The sequence below is a fragment of the Anas platyrhynchos genome, chromosome 8 (assembly GCF_047663525.1).
Source record: "Anas platyrhynchos isolate ZD024472 breed Pekin duck chromosome 8, IASCAAS_PekinDuck_T2T, whole genome shotgun sequence".
NCBI lineage: Eukaryota > Metazoa > Chordata > Aves > Anseriformes > Anatidae > Anas > Anas platyrhynchos.
In genome coordinates this window covers 18,771,608-18,783,731 of record NC_092594.1, presented here as the reverse complement: position 1 = coordinate 18,783,731, position 12,124 = coordinate 18,771,608, and the positions used below count along the sequence as shown (strand labels likewise).

General features: G+C 41.1%; 1 protein-coding gene across 10 annotated transcripts in view; it reads left to right on the top strand.

Moving 5' to 3' along the window:
- SOAT1 (sterol O-acyltransferase 1) overlaps positions 1–12,124 on the top strand; it is a 70,944-nt gene that overhangs the window by 46,943 nt on the left and 11,877 nt on the right. For all 10 annotated transcript variants that reach the window (XM_072041763.1, XM_072041762.1, XM_027462941.3 and 7 more), the window contains exons 3-6: positions 4,853–4,911; positions 10,200–10,348; positions 10,436–10,495; positions 10,915–11,022. In XM_072041763.1, the coding sequence (XP_071897864.1) occupies positions 4,853–4,911; positions 10,200–10,348; positions 10,436–10,495; positions 10,915–11,022 (376 nt within the window). The remainder of the gene's footprint in view (positions 1–4,852; positions 4,912–10,199; positions 10,349–10,435; positions 10,496–10,914; positions 11,023–12,124) is intronic.

Below are 12,124 nucleotides of genomic sequence, written 5' to 3'. Positions count from 1 at the left end.
CTGAGATGAGACCATTCAAACCAGTAAACTGATGCTTGTGGAGTCTGCCCTTCTTTCCTCAGAAATCAGAAGGGGCCTGGTGTGCAAACAAGCTCTGCAGCGTATCTCTGTCTGGTGTGAGTAAGCCTGTCTGGTAATGCTGGACTTGGAAAGGGCTTGTTATCTCCTAACCAGGAGGTTACTGCTGGTCGTTCACAGAGCAAAAGTTCACAGAGCTGGGTGTCTGAGGCACAGCAACAAGTGCGCGTGAGCTGCTTGAATTGAGTTTGTTGGGTGTGTTGTGGGGAGGCTGATGAAGAAGTTAACCTGTTTAAGATCGGGTTCTGATAATTACTAGGTTCTGGCATGTTTTGTAACCCAGGGGTTTGGTGAAGGCTGGGAGGTTTCTTGAGAAGAGCCTGGAGATGAGCTAGCCTGACCTGGAGCATCCCAATGTTTCCTCCTTGTGAAGAGGTTGTCAGGGTCCTGGGTCCTTGCAAACTTGGCTTTTTAACTGGATTCCTTGCCTAGCTGCGGTGCAGTGACCTCTAGGGCCTGTGCATGCTTTAAGCAGATGGGCTGAACTAGGGGCAATCTAGGCATAATTTGCCTCTATCTGCTGAGTGGCCACATAAGTCAGCATAACTCAGGGTAAGGCTTATTAGTATCAAATTATTAACTCATGTTCCGTATCTGGTGCAATACAACACTCCCCTTCCTTTTCAGTACCCTTCTGCTAGGTTGGCTTTAACGTAGCTGGTCCTTCAGATAACAATATTTTCAGTGTGTTTAGAGAACACACTTGGAATCCAGGTATCTGACAGTAACAGGAAATCCTTCTGCCTGTGTTGTTTTAGTCTTTTGAATGATATATTGTCTTCATTATTTCTCAGTTGAACAATTTTTTAACCCCTTCTAGGGAAGGGCAGTATTGGGTATTTGTATCTGTGACTTTCCGAGATCTTGAAGTTAAACAAATCCTGATGTTGTTGGGGGAAAATACTTCTAAACTGAGTGATTGTCAGATACAGTTCTGTCTTGTGTGCTTGGTTGTCCTAATGTTACCTGAGAAGTACTTTTGTGACACATAGGCTTCACTTTATTGCCACATCTCTGCATGCTGTTCTTAGCTTTTCTGCAGAGACATTTTTGTCCTGAATGCTGGGAAGTGATTTAAATGGTAGTCATCGTCCTGGGTTGTTGTAGCTCCTTAATAGCAAACTGACCTCCACAATGCAGGAACAGTTTGAGGGGGAGTGATTCAGAGTGCTGATCTTCAGGCAGCTTCTGTGGCTGAAGTCATTACAGGCTGGAACCATAACACTGCACACAAACCATGCCTTTGCTCAAGTGACTTACTCCCACTTGTGCTCTCAGTTGTAATTACAGACTGTAGCAGTTAAAATGAAAGTTTTTTTGACACAGCTAATTTCTGAGAGCTTGTTCAGCAGAGTGCTGGCTAGTGTCTCCTGTAGAAATCGGTTGTGCTGGATCCCCAGGTGCAGCACTAACAGGCCATATGCACTGGGATAATTCTCATCTCAATGTCATTTGCTTGTAACAGCCACAACAGAAGGCTGAAAAAAGAAAAATGAAATCCTATTTTTAAAAGTTTGTAATTCTTTTGTGAAATTTAAGTTGCCCAAGTTTTCAACAATAGGAAGCTTTGTCAATAATCAGGTGATCTCTTTTAAGCTTGGTTTCCTAAAGAAACTACAATTTCTAAATTGTTCTTTTTTTTTCTTTTGACTTCTGAACCTGTTTTGAATTTGGGCTGCACAGAGGTGTTAAATCCTGCAGGGATCAGTTTCTACAAGCCCAAGACAAGTGGTCAGCGAGATAAGGATCTTATCCACATCTCTGCTGATGGGAAGGGAATATCGAGTCTTTAATTAAAATTTCTACCTGTAAGCAAAGCTCTTTGAAAGCAAATCTTGCTTCAGCCTCCTGTGAGACTTGCTACTATTTCATACTAGTCTTCAAAGAAGACTTTCTTCCTTACTATTTTAAATGTTTCCTGTTTTCTTAAGGCATATCCCACTTTGCTTTAAATCCTAGATATGCTTGCTTATCTTGTGCAACCTTGAATCTGATTTTCGTAATGATAGTGTAATCCCAGGGTGATACAAAGGAATCGGTCAATGTCAACGGAAAAAGAAAATGTAGACTTCTCAGTGCACAATTTCTCTTACTCAAAATCATGTGATGGTTCTCTTCTTGAATGACTTTAGGGAACACAAGGAGCAGCTTGCACAACAGGAGATGACTGATTCAAGGTGATGATGTTATATGTTCCCTGGTACCTGCCTGGTGATCCAGCAGGAGTTTATTGGGCAATGCGAAACAGCAGGATGAGTTGTTCTGGGGTGGATTTTCTTCTACAGGGGTCTTCTTTTTGTTCTGGAGAAGAAGTAACTGAGCTTACAGGTGGTTTTGCCTCGTTTGCTATGTGAGATTTGTATACTGAAGATACTGAGGTCTTGATGTAAAGGCTTTTTAAACTAGCCAAGTTTCTAGGCAGTGTAGTCTTTACATACATGTTGGTGTGTGGGTGGATAAAGTGATAGGAGGGGCGCTGCGTACAATTTAGCAGTTGCAACATCAGCAGGTCAGAGACCTGCCTATTGTCCTGTACAGCCAATAAAGCTGTGTGCTGGGAATCTGTGTAACCATCTCTTAAGGCCTTGTAAGTCAGAAAGGATACCTTAGTTCCAGAGAGAACTACTCCTGGGTAGCAGTGGTAACCAAGGCCTCAGATGCAGGAAATAACATGGCCAAAGCACTTGCTGCTTATTTTTATCTTAGTTTAAAAAGGAAATAGTGCAATCCCCTAAGTCTCACATGTCCTGTCATCTTTGACCCTGTTGGATGGTTTCAAGTAAACTTGACAGTCTTGAAGACTGGCTGCTGGATAAGAGACAAATCCTTACCTTTCTGCAGGAAAGGTCGGTTCTGCTCTGAGCTCAGCATCTGTGTGGCTTGCTTGCTGGCAGATAGGTGTCAGGTGGTTCTTGGCCCTCTTCCCCCATTACTGCTGTACTCTTAATACAATTGCAGAGCGGTGCAGTGAGGGAGTAGATCCCCTGAGATGATGTGAAGGGTGTACTGTTCTGCTGCTTATGGAATGGCTTGATGTGTTTTTACAGTTTTTCTTTGGGTGGGGGGATCCATTTGAGACCAGCCAAGTGCATGAGCTGAGTAGCACAAGGTGTCTTACAGTCTTGGATTGTTTTCCACAAACAGCTGCTGTTCAGCAAGTACAACAGTGTGGTAGGCTTAAATGCTTAGGTAATATTTTTTCTGTTGTTTTGGAGGTGTGATGCTTAGCAACCAAGAATTCTATTTTTGTGAGAAGTGATCTATTTGTGCAGCCCAAAAAATCATGATGTTTAGTAATTGCGTTGTTTGTGTTACAAGGCTGCGAAGTATTAGACTTATCACCAGTCTGTTCGTCGGTCTGCAGCCTGTGTATCTTTTTTTTTTTTAAGGGTAGAAACTATTCTGCCTGCCTGCTTGATACAGAGTGGCAGGGATTTCAAATGAATGCTGACAAATGAGCATTGCTTCACTGAATGTAAGGTTTCACTTCACTCTTCTACATCGGAACTGCAGTTCTCTCTGGAGTATTTAAACATTATTACAATTGTCTGCTCACAGGAGCACCTTCAGATGAGTGCTTTGCAGAAGCCCTTGCTTCTATTTAAAGCACACCATACGCTTTGTGTGGATGGGATGTGCACGTACAAGAATGGCATTATAAGCCATCAAACTGCTGTGAATCTGCTAGCAGCACAGAGCACTGCAAGTGTGATAATGCTGTATAGAAACTGAACACAGAAGTTGTAATGTTAGCCGTATGGTTGTAGCTGTAATTCCCAGAGGATATGTACAAGGCAAGGGCTGTTGGCATCTTTTCACCCTAACACGTATTTTAGGGGGGAGGGTGGATGTTGCTGGTTTAATCCTGCTTTTCCTTCCTATGTAAGATCCTTGTAAGAATTAACAAAACAGAAGATCAAAGTTAATTATGGAAGTGAAATGCCAGCTGGCTTACCCGTTCTCTGCAACTGCTGCAGACAAACCTTGTCTTAAAACTCATCTGCCCCAAAATGTCTGGTTTGTGAATGGTGTTCCTCCTGATGCAACAGAAGTATCAGATGTGTATAGTTTTATATGCAAAAGAAAGGCAATATTTGAGGCTTAAAATTCAAGACAAAGGTGTTGTTAATGACCATAATGCTATGGCATGGTGAGACCCATTTGGCTAAGCCATGAAATACATTGAGGAATGCAGTCAAACTGATGCCTGCCCTTTTCATAGGGGATGACATGGGGGGAGTAGCCAGGTTTGAATGCAGGATCATCTTCCAACTTGTCACTCAGCCTGTCTTCAGAGCTGGTTGCTTTATATTACAGACAGCTGTGATTTGACTGCCTTGTCTATTGGCAGTGTAGAGACCTCCAGACAACCTAATCTTATGTCTAGTTCACTGTGCCTGAGATAAAACTCTGACAAAAGATCAGCACACTTGGATGTGACCTTCCAAGGGTTGTTCTAATTGCTGTTTCAAGGTTGAATACGTTTAGGGACCTTGGGAAGATTTGTGGAGTTGCAAAGCTTTCAGAAATCCAGCACGCTATCAGTTGTTGCCTGCCTTCTAATACTGTGATCCTAAATGGTTGTTTAAAATACTTGTGCATGCTTTGTGAATTTTCTGCAGTTTTATTTTGAATTTACAGGGACCTTACTAAAAATCAAGAGCTCTAATGAAAAATCAATGGATAAGCTACTGCATGCTGTTCTTCCTGTATTTTTTATATGTGGTCACATTGCTGAAGATGCAACTGCTAAATATTTGCTTTCCTCCCTTAGGCCGGGTTGATGTTGACCATGTGATAACCAGGAAGATGCAGCTAATAGCAGAAGCTGAGGTAAATACACTCTAATGTTTCCTTGTGGGGAGGAACGGGATGATTGACCCAGATTGTTTCCTTTGGAAGCTGGCTAGTGCTGAACACAAATCTCTACTCAGTCATAACTTGAGCATGGTGACTTCTACACAGCCCTCTCTCTTTTCCTTCTCTCTCCTGACTTAGCACAAGAGGCAGTGTTATCAAACACAATTCTGTCTTGACCCCCCAGTAGGTTAGAGTCCAGTGATAAGAACGAACTTTGAGGCATTCAAAGTTCAAACTTTGAATAAAATAACTTTGAATAAACTTTGAATAAAACTAAACTTCCTCACTACTAACTTTTGACAACACTGTGATTGTCAGCTAGCCTGTTCCCTTTTGACAGCTTGCAAGTTTAGTGTTTAAAATGCTCTGTGACCTGCTACCCACTGGATAAAGGCATGTACAGCACCTAGCCTGTGTCCCACTGCTTCTGGTGCCCTGGCTGTGAAGATGATCTTTCTTACATGTAGCATTGGTCCCACTTTTTTTTCTCAGTGAGCAATGTTTTCAAAAATAATATTGTTTATTTCTAACGTCATCTTGTGTCTGTGTGAATTGCCATTGTCTTAGCTTATGCTAAGATGATTTATAGGCAAATTAATTGAAGTTAGCTAACAATGAACTGCACGCTCTTTGCTAACCATTGTTTCGCAGCAGGCTTGTTCTTCAGGGCAAATTGTCCTGCACTCTTTCTTCATTTTATTGTGGAGAATTCCATGGTAAAGATGAAGTCATCTAATTGCCTTATAGATTTCAAGGAGATGAATACTTGTAGGACAGAAAACTATCTTCTGCCTTTGAGACCTTTGAGACTTCCTTGCTTTAAAGTCCTTTCTCTCTCTCTATCAGTGGTAATTTACAACAGATAACTATAGTGTATGTCAGTGGGTTCTGCTAAGGGTGTCCTGTTTGTTATGCTGAAACTCCTAAAATTCAGCCCATGAGAGGGATAGTCAGCCCTGAATTTTATTTCATACGTTGTCTTCTCTGAGTGATTCTTACTGAGGGCATGATAGAGCAAGCCTCATATCTGCCTCATATCTTTTCTCTGCAGACAAACACAGCTCTTGCAAATCACTGTTTGCAACAGATGCTTGCACAAGCAAGCTTTAAAGGACTGTTAAGCACACGGAGCTTTGTAAGCTCCAGTTTTCAGGGGGTACTAGCTGGATGCAAGCAAACAGCTTGATCTTGGATTTCTTTCATCAGGAAAGTCTTTTCTTTCTAAATGTTTTCTGGCCACTAGGTTTGAGACATACTAGCTTGTAGTCAAAGTGATTTCTTATCCATAATAAGAATCAAAGAAAACCAGCAGGGTCAGTGGCATTTCTAATTATTCAAGTTGCTCCTGAAACACAGGGAGTTCAGGTTCTAAATGTTGAGTTTAGCAACTTGCAAATTTAAGGTGCCTCAAAGCTACAAACTTAGCTACAAGGCTAAGTAAAAACTTGCATCTGTTGCAGAATTCCTGGAGTGCCTGCTCCTGTTGTCCAGTGGTTTACACAACAGAAGCTTGGATTCCAGTTTATTCTTTAGGTGGCGGGTATCTGAGGCCTAGACAGATGCTTGCTTGAAAAGTGCTGGTCACTGACAGCTTGCACTGATTCAAATGGGAATTGTGGCTGGCAGGTGTTATTTCAATTAGGATGCCTTCATTGTAGCTTGTAGTCCAGTTGGAGGATCTAGTCCTCTGTTAATCCTGAACCGAGTTGGGAATGGTGTTTGTCACTTGGTCAGGGCTTAATGTTGTGACGTTTCAGTAACTGAAATTACCAAACCTGTTAGAAGGAGTACAATGAAGAGGAAACATGTAATTTTCTCTTTAGCAGTAAGCTACAGGGTTACTTGGCTCAACTTTCTCCAACTTGTGGCCTATTGCTGGCCAGCTTCTGTTATTTATCGCATAGCATTTTTTATTCTTGTCCCCCTTCTTGTCCTTGTTCTTGTAACGATCAGATTCTTTTAATTGAAACTTGATGGTTACAGGTGAGTGGATCTGCCCAATCACTTGTCTAAAACTTCAGTTGTGATTTAGGAAACTCTTACTGAAGTGCCCTGAGTTAGGGGACACTACAAGGCCAGCTGTGTGTATGCACCCTGTCATTGCGTAAGCTGGTGGGAGGTACATTGTCTCCTCTGCTGTTTCACTTCTTTGGTGACTGAGTCACCTGGCTTCTTGAGCACTAACAGTTACTCTGGCAGTTTCTCAAACAGACTGCCCTTTGAGTTGTAGTTGTAATAGAAGCCAGTATAGCATGATATGTTGTGTAGCTTTGTTGTACAGAGTTACGGTTACTGTAGGGTCTGTGCTCCAGTTGTGTTGTATTTTATTTAGCGAGAACTTCTGTCCTATTTTCCCAGTCCAAGCACACGCATATGTTGATGTTGGCCCTGAAGGGTTGTGTTAAGAGAAGGCAATATCAGTGGAGTGCTAGCTGAGAGGGAAGAGGTAATTTAAGGAAATAATTTTTTAAAATCTTGCTGAGAGGTGATTAGGCTTAAAAAAAAAAAAAAGTGGTGGGGGAGGTGGGAGGAACTAAAATAAACTGAATAGTGCTTTTATTTTGGCATGGAAATGTGAGCGCTTCAAGAGGAGTAGAAAGCTGTATTTTATTTTTTGGTCAGCATATGCGTGTGCATACATGGTATAAAAGCAGGCTGTGACAGAGCAGTGGTGTCTTCTGTTACAGGCCGTAGTTCCAAAGTACTCAACTAACTCTTCCTATTGTTTTTAAATGAATAAATCACTTTCTCTGCAAGAGAAGCCTCTTCTGCCTCCCAGATAGCAGTATGTAGCCAGCTCCTAAGAGCTGTTTCATTAAGTGCTGGTGAAGTTTGTTTATTCTATATTGGCAGCTGCCAAATAGGGGAAAAATATTTTCATTAAGTTAAATATTAATCTGCCCCTTCTCCTACTGCAGCTTCTGTTTCAAGAGATCTCTCTGAATCTGACCACTGTGAAACAGGAAGAATGTAGAGTTCTGGCGTGGCTTGACTTCAGGGCCTTCTGGTTTTGTGGTCTCATTTCAGATTATTTTGTATTTACTGCAAGAGTTAAGCTTGGCTGTTTGGCTGTTGTTGCATTAGACAATAGCATTTTCTATGAATACATCATCTGTTAACAGGTTTTGCTGGCCTAAAAGCTCTGTTACTGAAACAGGCTTTTTAGATGAGCTTTTGGTGTGTACTTCCTTGTTCTATTAGTCTTTGTGCCAGTTCCTTCTTAGCAAAAATAATGCTGCTTCAGCTTTCTTTAGCGTAATTGTTAAGCACCGAAACGTAAACATCAACTGACAAATGAGTTCAAGCATCATAAATGCTGTTCTGAGGGAGCATCATTTCTGTGCACAACTTCCAGGCTCTTTCTTTCCCTCCTTGAAAATAGACTTTTGTTACTTTTCAGCCTTAAAGATTACAGAACGAGAGCTGTTAAGGAATTCTGAAAGCAGTTAGAGAAGTGTTTCTTGAGCTGAAGATCAATGGGAAGAGTAGATGAAATCATGTTTAGTTACCATGTAGAAAGACTTGGGCCTTGAATCTGAAGGCAAACTGAAAGTCCAATGCAAAATGATGGTCAGACAAGTGCTGCTAATAAACACTTGCATTTAAAAACAAACAAAAACCACCCATAGTGTATAATTAAGCTTGTAGCCCTATGAGCTGTCTTGAAACTTGCTTATCTCCTGTGCTGAAGATAACTATCTGGCTTCTGAAGTGCTAACAGTCTTAGGATCTTGTGGTTGCCCAAGCTGTCACTGAAATACAAGTGAACTTGTTTCCTTTTTTTCCCCTCCTTGAGGGAAATAATTTTTCTTTCCTAGTCATAAGAATAACATTTAAGCTACTGTGCAAATCTAGGGTTCCTCTTTGCAAATAAAGAGCGAGAGAATTTGTACTGTAGGGAAGAGCTATCCTGAGCTCAATGTAACATTTTCTACATAAATAAGTAATTTTAAATATTTTATCAATGCATCTTGTTTTAAAAACTCTGCCTGGGGTGTGGGAGATCAGGTCTTTGAAAGTTCATGATGTGAGGCTAAAGAGAGCACATTGAGCTATTTTGTAAGCTGGAAAATAGGGGAATGAATCGTACACGCTAGTCTTTAGGCAAGACAAAAGTGGTATTAGGCTATAATCTTAACGCTGCATCGTTTGTCATTTGAAGATGAATTTTAGTCCTAGTCTGGATAAGTTACTTAAACATCCAAATAATAATCTTTTCCTTTCTAGAAAGAATTTTTTTTATCAGGTGAAGTAGGCAGTCTTTGACCAGGGTGGCCTGTGCCTCATTCATAGCCAGTTATCAGCTTTTTGTGCTATACCCAAGTATTTTTCCAAGAAAATGGTAGATAAGGAAAATGCTCATGCATTTTTTATGAACCCTTAGAAATGAAGAGCTCTAGCAAACAAGATGCTGTCCAAGTTTTCTGATAACTTGGGGAGGTGTTGGGAGGACACGAATATGCTGGAAATGGTGCGATTTGGTCCCAACTGGCTGTATTAGAGAAAATAACTGATGTGAAGCTGCCTGGGAGCGTAGCAGATCATGCTGGGATGTTTGTTTCCATTAATTCTTTAACTTTTGTTTTGCTACCTACCTTTTTTTCTCTCTCACAGCACCAGTCTTAATGCTTTTGGCAGTGTGGTCCTGTTTTGTTGCTTTAAGGAAGTCTTGGAGCGTTCTGTAGCTTCAGTGGTACAGAGAAGTTTTTATCTGAACAGCAGTAGCAGAGCGAAGTCAATATTTCTTTCTTTGCATATATCTTTCAGATCATTCCTGCATTAAGGCATGAGAAGTTCCATATTGATTGCTTAACCACAAGCAACAAAAGCCTTTTTTTCTCCAGTAGCACTAGATTGGCTAAAATACAAATCTTGTTTGCACTTGGTTTTGTGTGGTAGGGATTTAACAGGTTAAAAATGTTTTCTGGGTCTCATGAATTCAGTTTAGCTCAACTTCCTTAGCGCCATAAAATGTGAAATACCTGCCTCTCCAGACACACGTGAAGGTCAGTATGTTTGCTTTGTTCCTGTCGCATCTGATAGGGAAGATAAACATCATTCAAAGTCCTGTGGCTTGAGGTGTGTGAATGGGTCTGGATAAGCCTCTGATCTTGTCCAAGTTGGCTCCACCTGTAGGGCAATGGTACAGGAATATTTTCTTGACGCCTTTTTCTGTCCTGCTCTGGCATAAAAAGAAATGTAAGTCACTTATGACTTATACCCAGAGACTTAAATAACTTGCTCTGTTTTCACTCTGTCAGCAATTGAAGCCAGTTTTCATGAAGGAAGTGGACAGTCACTTCACAGAGTTTGTGAACAGTTTGGTGGCAAAATCAGCATTCCTGGACTCCTCATCTTCAGCCTCCCTCTTCCCAGCTTCCTGCTCTGAGAAGGAGCTACATAAAGCCAAGTAAGTCAGTTCTAGGCTTGTCCTGTAATAATGTTGTTTCCTGAAATCCCTATTTGCATTTTTCTTGAATGTTCTCCTTGTTTGCAGATCCTTGAGAGCCCCTCCAGAACATGGGAAGATATTTACTGCGAGGAGGTCCCTCTTGGAGTGAGTAGTTCAGCTTCACCCTTCCCATTAAATTGACTGACTGAAAATACCCTTGATAACAAACAAGCTAGCCCTTGCTTAGAGGTGCTCTACTTTCCATAGTGTTCAATCCCCCATGGACTAATCCACCTGAACTTCTCCATTTCTTTCTGAAACATCCAACCTACAGCTTGCAGGCTTCCCCTAATGTAAATATACAATCCCTCAGTACCATTGGATAATGGCTAATTATTCTTTGTTTGAGGATAAACCAAAGAAGTGTCTGACATGCAGACTGGCTTTTAAATAGTGTTAATTGCAGTCTCTTGAATTGGAATGGTGATATCATGTTACCGTACTGTGAAATGCTTTGAAAGCAACTTACTGGAGGTATGATCTGTTACGTGGATGTTATGATAGCATTTGAATCTCTCCCTTAGTGAGCTGTTTGAAGTGAGTCACATCAGGACGATCTACCACATGTTCATCGCTCTTCTCATCGTCTTCATCCTCAGCACGCTTTTAGTAGACTTCATTGATGAAGGAAGGTAAGAGTGCTTTGGAAAGAGAAGGGCCGGGGCTAGGAAGTGCTTGCTCCCAAGGAACCAGAGTTACACACAAACTGCAGAATGGAGCAGGAAGGAATCCATCCTTGATCTTATTAGAAGGGGGTGTTCAGCTTGGTGTACTTTGAATATGCTGCAATCCCTGTTGAGGGAATATGGAAGTTTCAAATGAAATTACCTAGCCATTGGGAAAATCTTATGGACAAGTGCTTTATTTCAATACCAGTAGTGAAACAGCAGCCTTCAGCTGCTTGCATTGATTGGAGGACAGTGTCTTTGAAGAAAATACTTTAAATATGTTAGCAGTCCTTTTTCTGTTTAGAAATGATGGTCCTGGAATGCTGTACTTGTGCTTAAAAATAGAACTTCGTTTATCCTGTGGAAGAATCTCAAGGATATTTGCACAGCCTCTGTTAAGACTGTTCTTTGAAGGTAGCCAGTTCGAAACAGGATTGTGAAAGACTGCTTTCCTCACGCTTGGTTGTTGCTTTAAATGGTATCTTTTTGGCAAGCTGTATCTCATGTACACAAGTAGGATTACATGTTGATCTTGCTGATTATCTGGTCTTCAGTGTAAAAAGCCAGAGCTGTGTCTTGATTATAATTGTTATCTTGGTTGTCTAGGTATAAGAGCGGGTTCATACACTACTGAACATCATTTAGCTGATCCTCACTTAACAGCGGTATGGATTTTGGGGGAAAGTCAGCAATTACCTCTAAAATAGCTGAAGGACTGGGTTAGAATCATAGAATCATTTAGGCTGGAAAAGACCTCAGATCGCCTGGTCCAACTGTTAGCCTAGGACTGCCAAGTCCACCATTAAAGCATGTCACTGGGCACTACATTTACAGGTTTTGGAGACCTCTAGAGATGGTGACTCAGGCTGCCCAGCGATGTAGTTGTGACAATACTTCACAACCCTTCAGGAAATAAATTTTTTCCTAATATCCAACCTAAATCTCCCCTGATGCAACTTAAGGTCATTTCCTCTTGTATTATCTGTGATTATTTAATTAAAAAAAAAAAAGAGCTAGATCTGATAATTTAGATTCACTTTGCAATAAGCCTAACAGATAAGAACAA